The following is a 24,144-nucleotide window of genomic DNA, read 5'->3' on the forward strand; positions in this document are numbered from 1 at the left end:
TGTGTCTGTATCTCTGTGCGCCCTGCACATGCTGTGTATCAGTGTTTTTACTGGAATATCCCAGACTGACAGAGACAGCTAGAGGAGGGAGGGAGCAGCTGATGTTTCTCTTTGAAAACCAGAGGGAGGCAGAGAGTGAGAAAAAGGGGAGGGGGAATGATGGGGGGGGGGGTGGTATGGTAAGAGGATGAGGAGAGAGAGAGAGAGAAGGAGAGAGGCAGAGGAGGAGCTCCTGATTAGACTGTAGAGAAAGCAGAGGAGATATAGAGATGCAGTGAGATGTGCATCCTGCGCGCCTGAACTAGCAGGCAGGCAGGGAGACACCACACGGAGCCTGGGGAAGGCGCACAGAACCGTACAGAGCCACACGGAGCCACAGAGAGCCAGCGTCTGCCCAGGAAGAGTGCAGTGCAGTGCAGTGCAACGCAGCCAGGAGTCACCCGTCTGCTCGCTGCCGTAGCCGCCTGTCACTGTGAGCGTGCTGGACCGCCGCTACACACCTTCCGCTCTGCGTGCACATTTGTGAGTGTGCAGCTGCCTGCGCGTATGAGTGTGCTTGCGCGGCTGCTTGCGCATGTGAGCATGCAGCTGCCTGCGCGTGTGCACCCATCTGAATTTCCCTTTTTCTGGCGAGAGGAGTAACTGCAGCAGTGGACTCAAAGGGACAGAGCTGTCACTGTGGCTCCCTGTGTGTGGCGTGGCTGCCAGCACTGCATTGGTATTCCGGGGGCCCTCAGCTCCCCTTCAGGATGGATCTACAGGGACGGACTTGCACTTGCCTGGGGGGACAACACTGAGCTGGTGGGGTGAGTCTCGCTCTTTGTGTCTCATATTCTCCTACACATCTTCCCTTTATTTTGTTCTGCAGTCAGGTGCCTTTTCTTCCATATTCACTTCATCAGTCAGTTTTTTCCATCATATTTGCTCCACCCCCTAACCCCCCACCTGCTTCCCAACCCCCTGTTGCTGTCTCTCTCCCTCTCCCTCTCTCCCTCTCTCTCTCTCTCACAGGCTGGGTGACGCTCATTTTAATGAGATTGTTTTTGTTTGGTGTGTGGCATACCTTCCTCTGAGGTTCCTGAACCCACACCACGATCTATGGAATTAAAAGCTTGTAAAAACAGGGACCATAGGTAGGAGAGATGAGTCACAGAGGAGAAAGATCCACACACCCAAAAGGCATCAGCATCCTGTAACGCTGCTTTGAGCATTATGCTGTCTGATAGGACAGCCTGGGTAGAGTCACCGACATCGGCTCCATGCTGTTAAACTCTCCCTCTGCACAACACTGACAATCGCCAGAAGGTTCTATAGACAAAGTGTTCTGCTGGCAGACAGGACTATGGGTCCCAGTGGCTTAGTGTTGGAGGGGAGGGGGGCTTTCACGTGAATTTGCACAGACCCACAATAAAACCTGGGTCACTTTCTTAACCTTGTATCTCTGAAGGTTTTAGTAGGTCCACTTCTTCTTGTCTTTCGGAATCGCTCTGCTTTTGGGAGATGTGTGGACTAGTTGAGTCTGGCAAAGGGACACACAGCTTTCTTCTAGGACTCTGGAGAAGAGAAACAGCAGAAAGCAGCTGGTCTGCTTTGAGATCTCAGTCAGTAATAGACCCAAATGCCACTTGACAGAGGTACACGCATTAGCTATGATGACACAGAGCTACACTAAATAAGAGGAATGAATGTGGTATTTGAGTAATATGTCTGCTTCCTCTCCACAGAGGCCTGGCTTCATAGCGCTTATTCTCTACCCTGCCTAAGCACTATCTCTGGCCCCACTGTTGGTTTCTCACCATGGACCAAACCTGCTACATCCAGAACCACGGAGATCGCATGGCAGGGAGCAGCTCAAAGGCTTCCTTCACTTCCTTTGGAATCTGAGCGGGATTCTATTCAAGACTGGATCCTGTGGATCTTCCTATTGTGCAATGCCCAGATTTGGATTGATGTTGATATGGGATTTGATTCATATTGCAGGCATGAGATCATCCACACAATGGAGTTTTTGATCTTATAATGTACTGACCTTCTTCAGACAGTCACCGCAGTCACCTGGAGAGAGAGTGACATTGTTTTGCGCATCACAGCTGGAATTCAGACCTTCAGAACATCACTGTGAAAGCCCAGCTTTCTGTGAGAGCCCATCACTGTGAAAGCCCAGCTTTCTGTGAGAGCCCATCACTGTGAAAGCCCAGCTTTCTGTGAGAGCCCATCACTGTGAAAGCCCAGCTTTCTGTGAGAGCCCTTCACTGTGAAAGCATAGCTTTTTGTGAGAACCCAGCTTTCTTTACCTGCCTGCATTAGTCACTGGAAGAGCTCATGTGAGGAGCACAGGAACACACCCCCCTTGAGGGGTCCTGGAGCACTGTGGGATTCCTGCTCTGAGTTTTATGGTGCATTGAGCCCCCCCGTGCCACATTTGGGAGGTGTCTCTATTTGACATAAACATTGAATTTCCTTTATTTTTTAATTTTGTTGAGAAATCAAAATATTTGGTAAAATGATTAAGAACACCGTATTTTATCACGTGACAGTACAGTAGGTGGCGCTGGGGGAAGCAGAAGACAAAGCACAGAGGGACTGGTGAAAAGTCAGAGAAGAAGCACTGGAGGAGTGGGAGGGCTACAGAGCAGCGACCCTAAGAAGACTCCAGCTGCCTCTACTGTGGAAGGGTGGAACGACAGAGGAGGCGAGGGGAAGGCGAGAAGGTGTGGAAGTAAACAGCAGAAGTGTGACGTGCCTGAGCTTAGAGTGAGAAGCAGTGGGAGGACAGGGCCGCCTTTCCGTGGTCGTCACGGTGAGAGACGGCGTTAGCATTAGCAGAAGCACACGCCTGTCGCTATAGCATCAGAGCCGACCGGGGGTCAGGTGCCGGGGCAGGGGGCAATGCTGCTATCAGAGGCAATTAAGGGGATCTGATTGAGTGCCTCAGTCGTCTGGCACAGGTGGCAACACACAAAGTCACTCGCGAGAGCGACTTAAGTGAGACCAGCAGAGACGGCGGACGGGCACCTGTGCCAGGAAGACGCCCCTTGGCTTCGCCTTCATTAACTGATTTGAGAAACATAGGAAGAGGATTTGAAGGCCTCCTCACGGCCCAGAGGGATAATGGTGTGGGGGGGAGGAGGGGCAGAGTCAGATACTCTTGGTCTGGGGGGGGGGTTTGTTTTCCTGAGCCTTTCTCATCCTGGAATCCATCGTGAGCTCAGCGTTTCTGTCCGTCACCAAAAGAGGAGCACTGCCATCCACCTGCCCTCCTTCGCTCCCTCCATTCCTCCATCTCTCATCCTCTCTCCGTAGCTCTCTGTTAGGTCACAGCAGAATTACGTACTTTTTTCCAGATATATTCCGCCCCACTGCGACCTAAGATTTCTGTAGTGGTCGATGACTCTCTATCCACCTCCACCAAGCCTTCAACTAAAAGATAAAGTCGCCCCCCCCCCCCACGCTGCCTGAGCACCCTGGAGTCCTGTGGAGGGCAGCCCCTCTCTGGGGGACAGGAATAACAGCGCCCCGGATGTGCGTCTCCTCTGGCCTGGCCTGTCGACAGCATCGCACCGTCTACTATGGAACACAGCGCCTAGTCTTGGCAGATTCATTCTGTGAGTAAATATTTTTCTTCTGTGTATTACTGCCTGTGAAGGTCTCTGCCCTCTGTGACTGTGGGCAGCCTGCTTGCCCTTGCGTCTCGCTGCATCGTGCATCAGGTGGCGCAGGCTCGCAGACGCAGGATGTCACCCGGCTCGCATGTGGTCAGGCAGATTACTATCGTCTTCATTTCTCTGCAGAAATAGAGCGTAGTTATATAGCTTCACATTTCCAGTTCTGAGTTAGCTTTATGGAATGTGTATTCCCCTATTGTTACTGGGGTCTTTTGGGAGTGAACACATGCAGTATTTATGAAGGTATAAATGCCACTTTACCACTTTACATGCAGCCATTTCTGCACAGTTTCTTTTCTTCCTGAAGACAGCAGGCACACAGTCAGGCAGAGCCCAGGGCAGTGGACAGGCTGGTAACCCTGGCCTGCTGTGCTTCAGCGGCCTGTGCATTCCACACAATGGGCAGGAGGGTGCTCAGTAGCCGACGTGCTCAGCGTGACGGGCAGGAGGGTGCTCAGTAGCTGATGCCCGTCACGCTGAGCACATCAGCTACTTAATAGTGAATATTTTATTAACTATTGATAATACGAAATACTCTTGTCTTTATTGTTTATATAAAATAAGTTTCATGAGTACTGTTTTGTCTGTAAAAAAACAGCTTATTAAGTAATTAGTTAATCAATGAATAAAGTAGGATTAATGTGTTAATATCTATTAATAGTAAAGCACAAAGTCTTGCTGTAGAAATGTCCTTAGCTTGTTTTTGTAGTTGAGTAAAATCCTAATAATAAATAAATCTAATAATTTAAAGCACGCGCACGCACACGCACACACACACACACACACACACACACACACACACAGAGGGCACCGAAATAAAGCCCCCAGTACCTCCTCCCATCTGCTTACAATAGGTTTTGTGAAGTGTCCTTGTCTGCAGCAGTTATAATATCTTTTGTTTTGCATACTATCATTTGTAACTTTAGCTTGTGGAATCACGACTATGCTTACACTGTAATTGTTAAAGGGGGGTGTCTCTATTCAGGCGCGGAGCCCCCAAAGCCTCCCATAATCCATCACTATTGTTAATTGGCCCTGATAAATGTACCGAGTAAATGCTGGTTCCTTTACATGCAGGGGATGTGTGACAGTTGCTCTCACCCAGACGTTCCCACAACAAATACTAATGAGCTAGTGGCTATTTTATCTTGTCTGTTGATTACTTTGCTTTTAATTGTCAGTGATGAGCAATAAGACACATTGGGTCTCATTCACCAACTGTTCCTAAGAAAAAAGATTCCAACATTCATCAATGTATTTTTATTGGGACTTGTTCTTAGGTAATAACAGAATCCACACACTCCAGAGCACACTTAAGCACATTTGAGTGCTGACAAGTTTGTGCAAAACAATTTCTTAATGCGTTCTCTTCCTATATTATAGCATTTAAATTAAAATATTTTTTTATCATTTATAATATTTTAAATAATTATTTTATAATGATTATTTAAAAAAATAATTATTAACTTATTAAAACAAGTAACAGCATCCATTCATCATTTTGTGTTGTTTTATATCTTGTCCTGGTGGTCCAGAGTATGACGGCACCTTTGCTGTTCACTCACTGCACTGATGTTTTTCTTGACGTTTGGCTTCCAGTGCTCCACCATCTTTTAAAATTAATCAAATTCAGGAATCAGAGGCAATTCACGAATATAGGACTTTCTAAATCCACTCGACTGATGCATTCCACAGTGCCGGGAGATTAATCTAGAGACTCCAGTTTACACAAAACTGCCTGCAAATTTTTTGTAAATGCAAATATTCACATTTACATAAGTGCAAATCTCTAAATCAAAACAATTTACATCAATAAAGATGTATTATTAGGGCAGAACCCTTTAGCAGTTTACAGCCAAATCCAGTTATATCTGCATGCTATTTGGATGTTCTCTCAGTGTCTTCAGTCCAAATGGTGTATTTCCTGTGTTTTTTACAGTGAAGGTATTGATGTGCCTGTGCTGCCTGTGATGTTCTGGGCTCTGTGACTGCAGGCTGACTTTCTGTCTCCCTCTGATTAGCACTGTATGTTACCAGCATTCAGGATTCATTTTTAAATATAAAATATATCAGATGTCCTATGTTTGAATCAATCCAGTGCAACATAAAGTGCAGTTACAGTTTTAAACCATGAAGCCATTTGCTCAGCACTGACCACAAAATGATGCTGAAATTTGCTGTGTTATTTTAATAGAAACAGTCCATTTGACCTTAATCTATAGGAAATGCTGTCAGCTACAGTATGAGTTTCTGGGCAGCAGCTTCAACATGAAAATAAAGGCAAGTTTCTGAACTCACAAACAGTGACACCTGAACAGCATCTGCACCGGCTGTCTGATGTCTAACTTCGCTGCATAACTTTTAACACTCTTAGTGTTACTCGTGTCTCATTCGTCTGTCAGTAACCTGCTTTTTGGTTGTGACTTGCACTGTAGCAACCAATCATTGTGAGGGAACCTTAGTTGTTGGAAAACTACACACTGCATTATTTTCATTTGAATTATTTTACATTGTATTCACTTCATTTTTACACAGCACCTTTCCAGTATTGTTCTAAAATGTGCTTAACAGTATAAAAGTTACCAATTTTTTGAAAACACAGAATAAGTGAATGCTATATTAACCTCTTCCCCACGGCACTGCTAACCTCCACCCCACTGCACGGCTAATCTCCACCCCACTGCACTGCTAACCTCCACCCCACTGCACGGCTAATCTCCACCCCACTGCACTGCTAACCTCCACCCCACGGCACTGCTATCCTCCACCCAACGGCGATGCTAACCTCCACCCCACTGCACGGCTAACCTCCACCCCACGGCGATGCTAACCTCCACCCCACTGCACTGCTAACCTCCACCCCACAGCACTGCTAACCTCCTCCCCACGGCACTGCTAACCTCCACCCCACTGCGATGCTAACCTCCTACAGGTCAAAAATAAGTGTGTTTATAGCTAAATTCTCAATGACGTGTGCTTCTGTCTGCTGCCCCAGGCAGATCTGCACATCTCTCTCAGCACTTACGTGGTACTCCTCCACGTTTTCACCCTAAGCTGTCACCATTACCTGTCTTTTCACTTTTCTCAGCTTTTCCATAAACATGATTTCCACGAGTCTGTCACTGCTAACAGCCCATGAGCTTGCAGCCGCAACACTGCACACTGACAGTCTTCTTGAGTAGTCATCTTAAATTCATAGGCATTGTGCTGATATTGACAGAGAAGGGTTTTTCAAATTCTGTTTTTATTTTCGAACACCTCCATTCCGTGTGGGGAAGATGTATTTAGAGTGAAGTACATAAGGTACTATCCATCATTTTATGTATAAGGCACAGTGTATAATTGTGTGTATAAATTACCATCCACTCTGTTTTTATGAGGTATCATCATTCTTCACCTTTATGGAGCAGAATATTGATGTGTACTTAAGGTAGCACCCACTAATGCAGGTAAACAATGCAGCACATTCCTGGGTGTGGCATGCGGGGCAGTCATGTTACCTGTTATTCTGAGTATAGTAGATTGTGTGTTACTGAAGGTGCAAGGTACAGCTCTGTAAAGCACGATTGCTGTTGTATCTTAATTACTGTTGATGTGGCTGCATGGGGTGTCGATAGGTGTTTATCACGCTGACGAAGCAGGAACCGCAGAGGTGGGGTCCAAGAAAATGAATGGCGAGAGAGAGCCTTGTGTATGGAAATGCGACTCAGCTTCCGCGGTCTATGAATACGATGGGGCAGGCGAGCGGCACTGGGCTCTGGAGCGCCTGGACCTAGCCAAAGCCCCATGTGAGACACACTCAGTGGATGTCAGATTCACAGGGTGTAGTGGGAACAGATCGCACTTTAGAGAGAAAAACACCCCCCTGGCAGCATAGGGGGCAGGGGAGAAAAAGAGGGTCATGTGACAGAAAGGGCTGTGATTGGATAACACTTTACTGAAGGGGGCATGTAGCATTATGCTATTACTAATGTATTAGTTAACCACAAGCTAAGTCTTAGTTACATACTGATCTCATGTTCGTTCATCATTAATGCATCATTTATCTGAAGTAGCTGCTATATTCGTTCATGATTTGTACTTCAGGAGTAACTGAACTTACTACTAAGTATTTGTGTCCCCTTAAGGTAAACGATTTTATGTATATGAATGTACAGGTACATTTCTTGGATTATAAAGCGAAAAGTCAAATATAAGCTTAAATATAGAATAAAAAAACAATGTTGATAATCAGTTACATATGAATACCTGTTGTTAAAATGTTAGATCACAGTGGTGACAGAATCTGTTTTAAACCCGTCTAACGTGACATTTGCCGCTGTGATGGCTTCCGGAAATGGGGCAGTGAGATGAAGCTCAGGCGTAAGGCCCATCTCAGAGGGCAGCGGTCTTCATATATCGCTGCCATTAAACACGCTTAGCATTAAATATTTACGGAGTCATTAGTGGAACAGTAAATGAGGGCTTTGGGTTAGGGGGGAGCGAGGTTTGTCCCAGGTACGGGGGGGTGGCGGGCTGGTGCCCGGGGGTCGACGTGGAGCGACTCCGGTTTATCTCAGGCTGCTCTTTATCACCCCACACTTCTGCTGAAGCTTTGCTTTCTCAGCCCTTCTCCTCCCCTGCATGAAAAAAAGAAATATATTCTAAACCCCACAAATTAACTACCATGAAATATATCGCTCTGTTCTTTTGTATTCATTTATAATTAATTTTTCAGCAAATCTTCATTCTCGGTGCTGAATGCTAACAAACGAATTACAACATCATCATAACCTACTAGTAGGTAAAGCAACTGCATGGAAAACCGGCATAAAGAGGAATTTACTGCATGTATTTCGAGTCTCTGCTGCTTGCTGTGGATGTCAAGGGCCGTCGAGGAGGCTGCCTGTAGGGGGCGCCGCGGGGCGCCGTGGAGGTTAGCATCGCCATGGGGTGGAGGTTAACAGTGCCATGGGGTGGAGGTTAGCATCATGGTGGTGTGGAGGTTAGCATCGCTGTGGTGTGGAGGTTAGCATCGCTGTGGGGTGGAGGTTAGCATCGCCGTGGTGTGGAGGTTATCATCGCCGTGGGGTCGGTTAGCATCGCCGTGGTGTGGAGGTTAGCATCATGGTGGTGTGGAGGTTAGCATCGCTGTGGGGTGGAGGTTAGCATCGCTGTGGGGTGGAGGTTAGCATCGCCGTGGTGTGGAGGTTAGCATCGCTGTGGGGTGGAGGTTAGCATCGCTGTGGGGTGGAGGTTAGCATCGCCGTGGTGTGGAGGTTATCATCGCCGTGGGGTCGGTTAGCATCGCCGTGGTGTGGAGGTTAGCATCGCTGTGGGGTGGAGGTTAGCATCGCCGTGGGGTGGAGGTTAGCATCGCTGTGGGGTGGAGGTTAGCATCGCCGTGGTGTGGAGGTTAGCATCGCTGTGGGGTGGAGGTTAGCATCGCCGTGGTGTGGAGGTTAGCATCGCCGTGGTGTGGAGGTTAGCATCGCTGTGGGGTGGAGGTTAGCATCACAGTGGTGTGGAGGTTAGCGTCACAGTGGGGTGGAGCCTCAGCAAAATGAGTCGCATGTCTGTTGGCCCTTCAGAAAGGCCCATGATGCCCCAGCTGTCGAGAGCACGATGGGTAAGCAAAGAGGAGAAATGCAATGTACCTGTACTCACACTTGTGCAAATGGCAAATAAAAGATTTATTATTTGTGTTACATCATTAGTTTGTTTAGTGGCAGAGGCTAATTTCTGCACTCAAGCGCTATTTTCTTATATTAGTAATAATTTGTTTAGTCACTCAGTGCTTTGATGAGAGTCCATTTCCATTTTATTGTTAATATTTTAGGTTGTTTCACTGTGTAGGCCAAGCTGTGCAATGAGTGAATTTTCTGCTCTGTTGTTGTTGACTTGCGCAGACCTAGTGCTGTGACGATACGGTGTTTTAATTATTAGCCGTTTGGATTCTTTTCTTATGGTGGCTGAGCTCTGTGAGAAGATTGTATTTTTGTTGCATTGCTAACAGTTTGTTTTTTTCTCAGTTGTGAAGGCCAAGCCGTCATGGAACAATACAGCAGTTATAATCTTAATGGCTTAGATTTTTGATGTGTTGGCTGAGTCTTGAGAAAGTTTGATTTATGGACAGATGTATGTCAGACCACCTGATTATTGACCTGGAGATATGAGATTTATTTAACAGCACTGGCACGACCAGTCAGGGAGTTTCTCAAAAATGCTACTTTGCTTCTTGATCAGGACCTTTATCGAGTGCAACTTCAAATTTGCTCTATTAATGCAGCACATTATTTGAATGAAGCGGTTTAGCGACTCCTTTCAAGGGGACGTTTGAAGGGAACTTCCACTGACAAGAGCCAAAGAAAGACCATCTAGCAGACAAGTCACTGGCTCCCAGAACAGCGCTTCCTCTTAACACTGAATGGAGCTTCGCTGACTGGCTAGTGTTCGCTGGAACAATGAATCATTGGGACATTGTGCAGCCAATAACCAGTGGGTGATGAATACATAAGTTGGTAACGGCTCTAAGGCCTATAGAACCTTTTAAAGCAGCCGATAGTAAGAAAACAATTACGTTTCATTTACATATTACATATTTAGCAGATGCTTCTGTCCAGAGTGATGCCTGTTGGGCCAAACAACATGTTACATTCTGTTAAGTCAGCCAGGCCGAGCTGCAGCTAGGCTGGGCTTCTAGAGCAAGGCCTCAGAACGAATATAACATTCTCAGTCAAATTACTGCAGAAGTTTGCTATGCTATAATTTCAGAAACCTTTATGTAATTCAATGCTGCCATGTACAGTGGATATTGCTCAGGAAACTGCAATGTGATTTGTTTGCTGTCTCTCTCCTCGGAATCTGGAGGTCCATCCTCTACAGTTACAGTATATTCAGGATTTCACCAGATCTTGGGTTTCATCAAATTTCGAGTTGGGGTTGAAATCCCACTTGCACTGCTGTTTAAATGGGTTTTACACATGCGATTCAGTGAATTATTAGCACCGTTGTGTGTGTGTGTGTGTGTGTGTGCGTGTCCTGCACATGCGTGTGTGTGTCCTGTATGTGCACGTGTGTGCCCTGTGTGAGTGTGCATATATATACGTGTGCATGTGTGCCCTCCATCTGTGTGTGTGTGCCTTGCATGTATGCTTGTGTGCCCTGCACATGCTTGTGTGCGTGCGTGTCATACATGTACGTGTTTGTGCCATGCTTGTGCATGCGTGTCCCCTGTATATACATTCCTGTGCTCTGCGTGTGTGCCCAGCATCTGCATGTGTGTGTGTGCTCTGTACATGTGTGTGTGCCCAGCATCTGCATGTGTGTCTCCCGAATCTGCTGAGGTCCCCTTCGGGTTTCCGCCCTGCCTGCACTGAGGTCCCCTTTTGGGTATAAGGTCAGGTACCCTGAAGCCCGTGTGACACTGTTCTTCAAGTGCAAGAGTGGGGGGGGGTATTTTCCTGTTGCATTTATCTTCGGTTCTTCAGTTGAAGTTTTTTTTATTGTATTACCATTTTCTCATAATTTATAATCTGAAGACCTACGACTGCCCAGGTACCGTAGCCCTAACTACAGTAGATAACCGAAAAGCCAATTAGGTAGTAATGAGCACCTCATAGAATGGTGCGATGGGATCCAGTATATTTAAATGAATGCCACCCCCTTTATACCAGCGTGATTTATGCAAATTTAGTGCTGTAATTTTGTGAATGTAAGTATGGAGTCTAATAAGATTATGAAAGAATGCGTTCATTATTTCTTCACTGATGATGTCATCATTTAGCCTCAAGCATTTATCGTGTTCAGTTTTTATTTTGTTGGTCAGCTGGCTACTGTTTCTCATTATTTACTGTTTCTTCAACATTTTCACTTAGTATCTGGCTACAGTATTGGGATGTAATTATGTACTGCATTAATTTGTTTGTTTATTTTTCAGTCTAATATCTGGAAATGCAAGTGCATTGGATGTTTACAATAAAATAGAATTAAACACAAACAAAGCAGCTGCTACATGACAGATCTGGCCACAGAAGAATTTTGTAAGCTTGATCCCTAGTCCGTCTTGTTAATCATCTTAATCCGTACAACCATCAATGTACTAGTATAGGTTAGCATTGTCTGTACTGTGCCGTTTCCATAACAACAACTGACAATATCAATCCTAAAAGCCTAATTCATTCCCAAACAGAGGTATCAGGATGTAACCTTGTAAAAATCCTGCTTGCAGAGCCGCAGTGTGTTGAGGTCAGTGAATCATCTTGTGCTGCTGCACTTCTGCTTGTGCCTTAAAGCCAAAAGGCTGCGTGTCCCTCTTCAACACCAAGACCAGCTCCTTAGCAGTTGTGTTAGACGCGGCCCAGGGGAGATGCCACCAGTTTGTATAAACGTATTTAAAAATGAGGCATTTACTGAAACAAGCATAAATAACAGTTATAAGTGAGAGATTGTGGCATTGCATTTAATCAACCATGAGCATAATAAGCACAATGAGCATCTACCCCCCACGCTACTCTGTGTGATTTTATATTTAAAGAACTTCAGTAATATTTGTTTGTAATAATTACTGATATAGCTAATTGTACTACCCATTTTTAATTAGTAAAGCACATTTACAAAGCAAATACATTGGATATGTAAAACATTCTTTTAAGAAGATTTTCTTCAGCCTCTTGTATAAAAGTAATTTGTATATGTGTAGCTTCATTTTAATATGTCTCCTCCGTCACTGAAGACAATTTAACTGGATTTCAATATTAACCGTGGACAAGACAGTGCAGTCCTGATGGATCTTCTGCCTTCCTTGTGTCACTGTTGCAACCTGTGATGTTAAGCACCTGTATCAGGGACTACCTGCCCATCCCTGGCTTCAGCAATACAGGCTGGTGCAAACATAAACACATGACTCAGTACTACCAGAGCTGCCAACGATCATTAGTAATGGGCAGAAGCCAAATCACACGGCGGGAGAGCTTTAGCAACCGTAAGTGGCCAAAACTCATAGAGGGAGACCTTTAGCTACTGTGAGAGGCCAGTCTGCATGCAGGCGGTCTTAGCAAATGGTACAGTAGGAAGGGACAGCACTATTAGCGGAGGGGGGAGGGGGAGGCAACTTGCTTTCTATATTCATTTACAGGTAGTCTAATCATTTTGTGACGTGTGCTTAGTCTTTTTGTGTAAGGTTAGTGCTATTTCTGGTATCCGCACTGTGTGCAGTGCAATTTTTTCTATCCAGTGACTGATAGGGGAATCAAACCCTGTAGTCTCCAGTAAGCGCTTTGCCAAGATTGAGGTGACTGTTTTCATTTTTAATACAAGCAAAGACGGATGTTATCATACTGCATGGCCGAGGCTGTAACACAGGCTGGTCCTGTGGCAGTTTACCTTCAGCTGTCTGAGCATGTCTCATTCACGTTCGGCGATGTGGATTCTTGTTGCCCTATTCCGTTGAGACGGCCCCCTCTGCCACACTCTGTATTGCCGCCCCCCCGTCCCCCAGGAGCCTCCTTCCCTTTAATTATCCCGCCTCCCCCTTGGCTGAGAAGCTGGATTTTTCTCACTCTGGCTTTCATTACACAGACCTCAGAAACACCCTGTTTCTGAACAACAAATAAATACTGATTATTGTACCATCCCTTTTCTTCCTACTCCTGTTTTATTTCTACCCAGAGAAATGACAGTGCCCCCCCCCCCGTTTCGGTCCACGTCGTATTTGCCTGGGCTCTCAAACAGGCCATGCGCGAGTCAGTCAGTCTCGCCCCACAGGAGTTACCAATAATTCTGACTGCTAATGAAATGCCACGGACCTCGGCTGGCATTGATAGCTATTGAATTCTCAGTTGATCCCACAATCTGTCTGTTTTTGATAGCTGCTTGATTCTGGGCTTTTTCCAAGATTCGTCATTTATTGAATTATGAGCAGATCTTATAAATCATCCCTGGTTATGCTAGGCCTTAATAAAAGCTAATCAGATGTGCTTCCTAGAGTGTAATATCATGCTTCTTCTAAGTCATATATTCTTTGATGACAAAATATGAGTCCACTATTTATTTTTAGAACACTATAGCATAAAATGTTACCTTTGTACCTAAAGTGTGAGGTGCTGATATAAAACACAGATATTTTCCAGATTTAGGTGACTGTCCTTTAACTGTCCATTTTTAACACACACCTTCTCTTGCATAGACTTTTTATATTAATGCACAAAGAGGTCAGACCTTCTGCATGGTGACTAACAGCTATACACATACACACAGGTAGATAATGATGATGATGGACAGTGTGGCCCTGGAATTACACATACAGATTTCTTTGTCTGTGAAAAGTCGTCATCTGAAGAACCATTTGATGACCCTGTTCCCATTTCAGCCAGATGAAAGGGCAGGAAAGGGTGATGATGTCACTGTGTTGTTCTTGAAGAGATTGACTCATTGTTGCTCTGTGATGCTGTTAAGCATGTCTGCCTGTGTTTCATTTGGCCTGTCTTTCTGCATGTAAAAATTTGTAGATTATATCTAGTGTAAATAATGACAGTTTTGTGTGTGATATCAAATATGAGCATCCTCCTGTCTAGTGGGCGGTGTGACAGGCAGCCAGAAGATCGTTCTCCATGAGGAGCTGTAGAAGATGCCAGCTCTGCCAACACTGTGGCTGTCGATTGCCCTGACCTCCGTGCTACTGAGCATGGCTCCGCCATCGAATGGCCAGCCAGCCTTGGGGCCATCTTCCTTCAGAATGGGTGAGTTATGTGGCCTGCTAACATAAATACATATACACTGTAAACTCTTTGTGCGTTTTCCCTATCGTCCCACGGGTGGCAATTGCTGTGTCCTGAAGGGTTTCTTTCAATTATCACATTTGGTTCATGAGGTGAAGTGATTTTCCAAACACGTGGTGACTTGAACTGCTGTAAACGTTTAAGATTTAGGTGTAGATTAACAATTTGCAATATAAAGAAAGTAAATATTTGAATGTCAGCCCGAAAAGGTTACTTAAAGAAATCTAGGAAAGACATGTCCTACCACCTTGAATAGACAGTATTGGCAAAGGAAAAAGAGGAATGAACATTTTCTCACTGTAATGTATGGTAGTAACAGATTTTATTTGCCTCAGACTGGGACTGCGTGTTGGCTCAGTTGGTAGTGCTATTGGTTCATTCCTCCAGGTCTGAGTTAAGGGAGGTTGTGTTTTCAGGATGCTGCATGGGCCTTATCCTTATGGCTAAATGCAAATGGGGGAATTGGCCATAGTGCTTGTCTGCTTGCCCTGTGGCAAACTGGCACCCCATCTAGGGCGTTCCTCATGCCCTGTGGCAAACTGGCACCCCATCTAGGGCGTTCCTCCTGCCCTGTGGCAAACTGGCACCCCATCTAGGGCGTTCCTCCTGCCCTGTGGCAAACTGGCACCCCATCTGGAGCGTTCCTCATGCCCTGTGGCAAACTGGCACCCCATCTAGGGCGTTCCTCCTGCCCTGTGCAAACTGGCACCCCATCTAGGGCGTTCTTCCTGCCCTGTGGCAACCTGGCACCCCATCTAGGGCGTTCTTCCTGCCCTGTGGCAAACTGGCACCCCATCTAGGGCGTTCTTCCTGCCCTGTGGCAACCTGGCACCCAGGGGCGGATTAAGGTGTACAGAGGCCCCTAGGCTACAGTAGTCTGTGGGCCCCCCAACCCCACCCCCCTCCGTGCCAATGGGGGCCCCCTTGCAGGCTGGCACACGTGGGGCCCCTAGGCTTAAGCCATATCTAGCCTGTGCGTTAATCCACCCCTGCTGGCACCCCATCTAGGGCGTTCTTCCTGCCCTGTGGCAAACTGGCACCCCATCTAGGGCGTTCTTCCTGCCCTGTGGCAACCTGGCACCCCATCTAGGGCGTTCTTCCTGCCCTGTGGCAAACTGGCACCCCATCTAGGGCGTTCTTCCTGCTCTGTGGCAAACTGGCACCCCATCTAGGGCGTTCCTCGTGCCCTGTGGCAAACTGGCACCCCATCTAGGGCGTTCCTCGTGCCCTGTGGCAAACTGGCACCCCATCTAGGGCGTTCCTCGTGCCCTGTGGCAAACTGGCACCCCATCTAGGGTGTAACAGTAAATAACAGTAAACAGTAAATTTATCCATATGTCACATTTTCTCAGTTTCACTGGCCAAAGCCTTTTCATGTCACAATGACTGTTAGTCATGCACTGAATCATGCATTCATATACTTTATATTGCATGCAAACATGCTGTTACAGACTTTTAAATTATGATGTGAGATGTCTTTTAATAACACTGAATATTTTACTACTACTAAAACTACTGTATTCTTATTCGTCTTATTATTATTATTATTATTATTGTCCAGTTGGGTGATATCTCGGTTGTGGCTGGGCCCCCGCTCTGTCTGCACTGCATGTGGCTCACATGGTGCCCCTTCTGACGTCCCTGCTGTCCCCCCGGCCCCCCAGCTGCCATCCTGGACGACCGGCCAAAGTGCGGGCGGGGCGAGCGCCTGGCCCTGGCCCTGGCCAGGGAGAACATCAACAGCATGATGGAGGCACCAGCCAGAGCACGCGTGGAGGTGGACATCTTCCATCTGGAGCGCGACTCCCAGTACATGATCACCGACACCAGTGAGTGCTTTGCCATATTCCCTGCGCTGTGCTTCCTGCATTGCTGAAGCAGAGGACACTCATCTCTGAAAAAGCACAACATTTTCTACAAACTGAGTAATAGTTTGAAGAACTTTGGTAACTAAGAAACCAGCTAATAACTGGGAGCCGATGGGAAATGTTCTAAATGGATGCATAGCCTGCTGTCTAGGTTGGCAAGTCGCTGCGGTGTTTTAAAATAAAGGCAGACCCCTCATTCCCGCATTCCTCTCCTTTTCAGTGTGCCAGATATTACCGAAAGGTGTGGTATCTGTCATCGGTCCTGCCTGGAGCCCCACGTCGGGATCGACAGTCAGTCACATTTGTGGGGAGAAAGAGGTTCGGGAGCTTGACCTCAGCAACTCATTCACATGCTCATTCGTTCTCTCGCTCGCTCACTCACTCGCTAACCCTTATATACTCACTCACTCACTTATATACTCATTCACTCACTTATATACTCACTCACTCACTTATATACTCACTCACTAACTCACTCACTCACATATACTTACTCACACACTCACTCATCTTCCTTTTCATTGTTCCTCACTGATTCCATGCTGCCTTCCATTTATTACCCCCCTCTGCTGTTTCTCTGCTATTTCTGATGGCTCTGTGTTCCTCTCCATCTTCTCCGTTTGCTGTCTGACCTTCCTCGTCTCTCCAGATCCCCCATGTGAAGGTCGGCCCTGAGGAGTCGCCCAGGCTTCCGTACCTGCGCTTTGCATCAGTCAGTCTGTATCCTAGCAACGAGGATCTCAGCCTGGCTATTGGGGCCATCCTGCGCTCATTCAGCTACCCAACGACCAGCCTGATCTGTGCTAAGGACGAATGTGAGTATCTGAAGCTACATTAACATGTTTCCAGCTCGCTGCTCTTGTACGTTCCAGGTAAACCCGAATCTTAAATGAAGTGTAATGTGGAACTGCAGCCCTTTGCCCTGGCTGAGCTGTGCTGGTGACATTTCACTCTTGTAACGTGTCACCATACAGCACAGTTTAAGGGGGAAATCGGCATACCCTGGTAGTCTGATGTTTGTCAGTGGCAGCTTGCCATGACTATCACTAAGCAGATTCCCACGTAGCCAGTCGGTGGAGAGAAGAGGTACAGACCCCTGCGGTCTCACTTACGCTGTGTGCCGATAGTGACACCAGCACTGGAGGAACTTGTGACATTGACAGAGATCACGTTTCTTGTGTCTGGATTCCAGATATAAGCACCTTCAAACACATCAAAGAAAAACTAGTGATATATCTATTCGATGAATCAATGAGAACATTTGGCACACACCTCACAGGTCTGCATCACTTTGAAAAACTAAAATTATGCTTGCAAAATTCATTAAAAGGTTCAGAACATTTTTAACATCAAACTTCAGAACATTAGACTTCAGAACAAAAAATGACAGCCGTCCCAGAATTGCAATTAAGTAGTGAAACAACATGACTGTTAGCCCGTGAGGAAAATTCACTCAGGTTAACTGACAGTACTGATTAGAATACTGAAACGTAGCATTGCAGAGGATTCATTACAAAGCATCAATGGATGCCCAGGGCCCAACCACAGATTTTCATTAACAGCACAACAAATGTTCTGTCTTACCATGTAATGACAGAAACCTCCATTGCTGTTTTCTGCTATGATGCTTCCACAGACGGCATTTGTTACATCAAGCAAAGACATTTGATCATGAGTTTGGGGATCAGACCCATATCATCTTCCACCTGAAAAACGGCTCTGTTAGGAAGCTGAGGTCAGCAAAGAAGGAATTTGGTAAACATTCTTCAGAAAATATTCATTCCTAATTGATTCAGTTTAAAAATAAAGACTCTGGGATATTTTTTCTTTTTGTTAGTGTAGCAGCAATAAGCAATATACCTAATATATTAAATGTTAATCTTATCAACATAAATAATTGAATGTCTACCCTATGTTGGTGCAAACCGTCCACTTCTTTCAGTCTGTAATGCCTGATCAATTCTGTGCATGAACACATAAATCAGTAATGGTCAGAATCAGTGTTGTAATGCTGTGAATATAATCAAATAGCTGTTTTCATTCCCAAAGCTGATATGATTGATGACGCCCAGGATATACTGTGATCGGGCTGCACCCTGTGCCCATTTTCTGTGATTGTTAAGGCCGTGATTTATTACATATCACCCAACCCCCCCCACATGCCTGCCTTTGCTATCGCAGCTCCTGCCCTGCACCAGGAACACTACATACGCAGATCACCCCTCACTTTGCATGTTTATATGAACCACGCTGGAGTGACAGTTTGCACTTGTATGTTTTATTGTCATGGCTGCGTTCAGCTGTGAACAAATTAATTCAGTAATTCAGTCTGTTTAGCAAACCCACCAGAGTGATTTTTTTGACAGTTGCCATAGCACTAGTTTGGAGAATAGTTTGAAGTTTACGAAAGCAATCATAAATGATACAGTCTTTCGCAAAGTGTTGCACCTACGGGATTTGCATCGGCTCTGCTAGAAGTCTTTAAAAAATAAGACTGCAAGTGTAAGTAAAGTACAGGGATCCCTGGTTAAGAATGTCTAACTTACTAACTTGTCCTTATAAGTGGACTACCAGTAAGTCTATTATATAAAAATTCAAATTAAATACAAAGGTTCATAATAAGTAACGTGATCACTATTTTGAGACGCTCGTGAAAACATTGCACGGCTTTAGCTGTTCATCAGCTCGAGGTGCAGCACTGTACTGTATGTAGGTACTTTTATTTGTGCTGTATTATTATTTACCAACAAATTCAACTTTAAGAAAGACTTACTAAGTGGACCTCATTCATAACCTTGGGACTGTAGTGGCCCATGTTTGGATGAGGCACCATCCTTTGTGAAACTCCAGTCACTGTACATGAAGTGAATCCCAGAATGACGGCTGTTTCTGAGATGCTGGATCCACCATATCTGGCACCAACAACCATAATGCTTTCAAAACTACTAGTTACAGATTCTGCATTTTATCCATTCAAAAGCTTTGCTGCAGAATCACTGCACCTTGACCCCGTCTACATGCTTCAGTCGTGGACACACGATTCTCTATTTGTAGGAGCTGGTTCTTGATTAAATGAGCAGCTGTACCTGTTCAAATGGCTGTTGAGTCTATATGTCTAATATTTACAATTACATTGACCTGCATGTTTCTTCCATGCTTTTTGGTTAACATTTGACAGAGCGAGTTACAAGCGATGTCATCAGTCTTGCTTCTGGGGGTCCCAGGAGCTGCCATTTCTTTTTACACAAATCGATTCAGAAGGTTCCTCAAACCCCTGGTGCTTTGCTCTCCGCCAGGCCTTCTGCGACTGGAGGATCTCGTACGGCGATTTCTTATCTCGAGGGAGACTTTGTCTGTCAGGATGCTTGACCATAGCTTGGACCCAACCCCCTTGCTGAAGGAGATCCGTGATGACAAGGTGGCCACCATCATCATTGATGCCAATGCCTCCGTCTCCTACCTCATCCTGAAGAAGGTTAGCCCGGCACTGCCTCAGGAGCCCTGCCAGTGCATCCCTGAGAATGAGGCCTGAAGGTTTCTATTAGTCAACCATGCCTCAAACATGTATTACCCCCAAAAATTACACAACAAAACACTTGAGTGAAATTATTGGAATTGTACAAATTCCAAATGTCTGAAATCCCACCCGTGATACTTCACCTACCTGAAATCCCACCTGTGTGACTTCACCTAACCTGAAATCTCCCTTGACAGTGACCTCCTCTGCTACATACATTTCTTTTCTCTGGATTTAAAAGGTTCCTGGGATTACAATAAGTTTCCCTCATAAAATGGTCTCCATTCAGGCATCAAACACCAATATAATATCATGGACATATTGCGCACATTTATGCATTAATATGCATAAATGTGCTTTACAGATCCATCCAACCTTTATGGATGGATGGCTGGAAGAATGGATGGATCTGTAAAGCACATTTATGCATATTAATGCTAATATCACAACGATACATGCTGATATAAAGGTAGTAATTCAAAACACCAGCCGAATACATACATACTGTACAGGTCACCACTTTGAGAAGCTGGAGATATCTTCTTTCATCAAATGAAATGGCAGTATTAATGAAATGGCAGTATTAATGAAATGGCAGTATTAAATGAGTAATATCATTCATTGTGTGGATATGTAGCCTTGCTTCTTCTGCCTTACTGATATACTGCCTAATTATTGAGACAGTCAATGGTGACCAAATGAACTAGATAGATGGTTCATTTACTATTCGAGGGAAATGAATAGATATTTATTTCAGTGCTACGGGCCAGTATGCTGAATATCATACCCTGTGCATTTCTCATTCTGCACGCAGGCCTCGGAACTGGGAATGACGTCAGCATTTTACAAGTACATACTTACTACCATGGTAAGAGGCCCAAACTGCCGGAACGTCTCCTACTGGAATGTATGTAACAGTCCCATGTGTGACCTAGAAGTTACATATCTAATCATATGTGAAATAGTCATGGTTATTGCTGAGTACAAAAATATTCACAGAACACATTTTGAGATTCACTTGGACACCAGTAATTGCCTTATATAACATCTCTTACAATGCAGCCTCAGTGTACTTTTGTGGCTTGTTATTCTGCTTGAATTTTTCTCTTGCAGGATTTCCCCCTGCTTAGATTTGATGACATAATAGATGATCAATCTAACATCTTGGGCTTCTCAATGTTCAACACAAGTCACCCATTTTACCTGGAGTTCATCAGGAGTTTGAACCTGTCCTGGGAGGAGGAGTGCGCCTTCAGCACCTACCCCGGACCCGCCGTGAGTCCGCTTCACTCCTGCTTTGTAGGAGAACCTGTAGCCTGACTGATATCTTGTCACTAAAGTCTTGTCAGTATGATGGATATTCGGGACTGACAGTCGACTGTCTGCCTGACACTGATACTTGTAAACCTGAAACACAGCCCCCTCTGAAGCACAGCCCTCTCTGAAACACAGCCCTCTCTGAAACACAGGCCTCTCTGAAACACAGCCCCCTCTGAAGCACAACCCTCTCTGAAACACAGGCCTCTCTGAAACACAGCCCTCTCTGAAACACAGCCCCCTCTGAAACACAACCCTCTCTGAAGCACAGACCCCTCTGAAACACAGCCCTCTCTGAAGCACAGCCCTCTCTGATGCACAGCCCCCTCTGAAACACAGCCCTCTCTGAAGCACAGACCCCTCTGAAACACAGCCCTCTCTGAAGCACAGCCCTCTCTGATGCACAGCCCTCTCTGAAACACAGCCCCCTCTGAAACACAACCCTCTCTGAAGCACAGACCCCTCTGAAACACAGCCCTCTCTGAAGCACAGCCCTCTCTGATGCACAGCCCCCTCTGAAACACAGCCCTCTCTGAAGCACAGCCCCCTCTGAAACACAGCCCCCTCTGAAACACAACCCTCTCTGAAGCACAGCCCTCTCTGAAACACAGCCCCCTCTGAAACACAGCCCCCTCTGAAACACAGTCCCCTCTGAAGCACAGCCCCCTCTGAAACACAGTCCCCTCTGAAACACAGCCCTCTCTGAAGCACAGCCCCATCTGAAACACAGCCCTCTCTGAAGCACAGCCCCCTCTGAAGCACAGCCTCCTCATATGACACTCTGGTGAATGACACACATGACCATTTTTTAAATTATGTAAAAAAAAAAACAAAAAAAAAAACCTTTTGATTCCTTGGACAAACTGCAACCAAATGCTTGTTGGTGATAAACATCACAGATTTAGATGTATTTCATTTCCATTACGTGCCTTTGTATCTGGCCAATTGAGGTTAGACTATGTCAGAGGAATTTAAGTTGCTTGGCTATAACTTACCTTTGTTAACTGAACCATAGGATCCCAGATTAAAAGTTAGAATGTTGTGAATGAAGAATACATATGTAAATGCCAAAGTGCAAATCTCAACACTCAAATGTAATTTTCCGGGCATTTGAGCCGCCTGGCCTTTATGTAGATGTAATCAGTATTCTCAGGAAATATAAGAAATGTGAGATTTTAATTTAATTTCAGGCTATGCTAACCAGGGCTGGTCTGCCTGCACTTTTTCTGATGGCCTCAAGATCTGAATTTTTCTCTGCTTTTCCTACAAAACTATTTTTTTTTTTTTTGAGTTTTCAAATTAAGGTTAATCAGTCAGATTCATTTATATTCTGAAGGAACAAACTTGATGTGCATTTGTGCTAAAAACATGCAGCTAATTCTACAGACTGTACGGTGTAAGATTTTGGTTACCGTGCATTATTGGTATAGTACTATCGGTATAGTATTATTAGTATTATAAGTATAACTTCAGGGGCATCAGGGTTTAGAAAACATTAGAAAAATAGTTAGTTATTTTCGTGAGGCCATTAATTTGTTTATTGTTGCCAGTTTAATACCCTACCTGATCAATGGCCTGGGGACCTGCTACAAGAAAAAGCAGGTGGATTTTTAAGCCACAAGCTAACCACTAGCTGGCTAAAGGTTGCATTTTAACAAACTTTGTGGATCCAGCATTCACATAAACGAAACACCTAAACAATGCCAACAAAGCAATGCAGAAAGACATAACAGCACATGGTGACATATTCCAGATGCAGGCTTCTGGCTACAACTGCCTCCACAATATTAAGGTCAGTATCAATGCAGAAAACACAGGCACTTCAGGGTGGTTCGATATGGCACAGTGATGGTAGTGTGACCCCTCGTCTGGATTCCATTCGGACAGTCCGGCTACGTCACTGATACCTGACTAACAGTGAATCACTGACGGATGGGCTACGTCACTGATACCTGCCTGATGGTGAATCACTGACATATGGGCTACGTCACTAATACCTGCCTGAGGGTGAATCACTGACATATGGGCTACGTCACTAATACCTGCCTGAGGGTGAATCACTGACGGATGGGCTACGTCACTAATACCTGCCTGACGGTGAATCACTGACATATGGGCTACGTCACTAATACCTGCCTGAGGGTGAATCACTGACATACACTGTATGGGCTACGTCACTAATACCTGCCTGACGGTGAATCACTGACGGATGGGCTATGTCACTAATACCTGCCTGACGGTGAATCACTGACGGATGGGCTACGTCACTAATACCTGCCTGACGGTGAATCACTGACATATGGGCTACGTCACTAATACCTGCCTGAGGGTGAATCACTGACATATGGGCTACGTCACTAATACCTGCCTGAGGGTGAATCACTGACGGATGGGCTACGTCACTAATACCTGCCTGAGGGTGAATCACTGACGGATGGGCTACGTCACTAATACCTTACTGTTCTTCCTCCCTGGCCACAGCTGTCCTCCGCTCTGATGTTTGATGCCGTCCATGTGGTGGTGGGGGCAGTGCAGGAGCTAAACCGCAGCCAGGAGATCGGGGTGAAGCCGCTGAGCTGCTCCTCGCCGCAGATCTGGCAGCACGGCACCAGCCTGATGAACTATCTGCGTATGGTGAGCATGGAGGCTCCGTGCTGGGGGCTCCGTGCTGGGGGCTCCGTGCTGGGGGCTCGCCTTGGGGTCTGAGGTCCTGACTGCCTCTTGTCTGTTATTTTGCTTTCTCTGTCGGTCTCTGTTATCATGTGTGCTATTGATATTGTAATATTACTAATGCGAATGTTTTTTCTGAAACATTCTGCACAGTAGACTTGTTTTTGCAGGTTACAAGGGGCTTGCTCATATGGACTATAAATATTAAGTTTTAAACATATAAATAGCAATTTCCTATCTTAAGAATTAAAACAACAAGAAGATGAATGTTGTGTTGCGAATACTGACAAGGAGATAATGTGAAAATCTACGTTAGGTAGAACTCTAAATCGAACGTATATCCTGCAATT

At 45.5% G+C, this 24,144-nt stretch overlaps 1 protein-coding gene across 2 annotated transcripts in view; it reads left to right on the plus strand.

Annotated features, from left to right (window-relative positions):
- Positions 1-225: 225 nt before the first annotated feature.
- LOC111839761 (glutamate receptor ionotropic, kainate 5-like) overlaps positions 226-24,144 on the plus strand; it is a 36,781-nt gene continuing 12,862 nt past the window's right edge. For both annotated transcript variants that reach the window (XM_072705646.1, XM_023803994.2), the window contains exons 1-10: positions 226-806; positions 1,725-3,605; positions 14,219-14,383; positions 16,087-16,251; positions 16,511-16,608; positions 16,940-17,105; positions 19,587-19,765; positions 20,622-20,675; positions 20,921-21,082; positions 23,606-23,758. In XM_072705646.1, coding sequence (XP_072561747.1) covers positions 14,272-14,383; positions 16,087-16,251; positions 16,511-16,608; positions 16,940-17,105; positions 19,587-19,765; positions 20,622-20,675; positions 20,921-21,082; positions 23,606-23,758 — 1,089 coding nt within the window. In that variant the 5' untranslated portion in view covers positions 226-806; positions 1,725-3,605; positions 14,219-14,271. The remainder of the gene's footprint in view (positions 807-1,724; positions 3,606-14,218; positions 14,384-16,086; positions 16,252-16,510; positions 16,609-16,939; positions 17,106-19,586; positions 19,766-20,621; positions 20,676-20,920; positions 21,083-23,605; positions 23,759-24,144) is intronic.

This window comes from Paramormyrops kingsleyae, chromosome 23, assembly GCF_048594095.1.
Source record: "Paramormyrops kingsleyae isolate MSU_618 chromosome 23, PKINGS_0.4, whole genome shotgun sequence".
NCBI classification, from domain to species: Eukaryota; Metazoa; Chordata; class Actinopteri; order Osteoglossiformes; family Mormyridae; genus Paramormyrops; species Paramormyrops kingsleyae.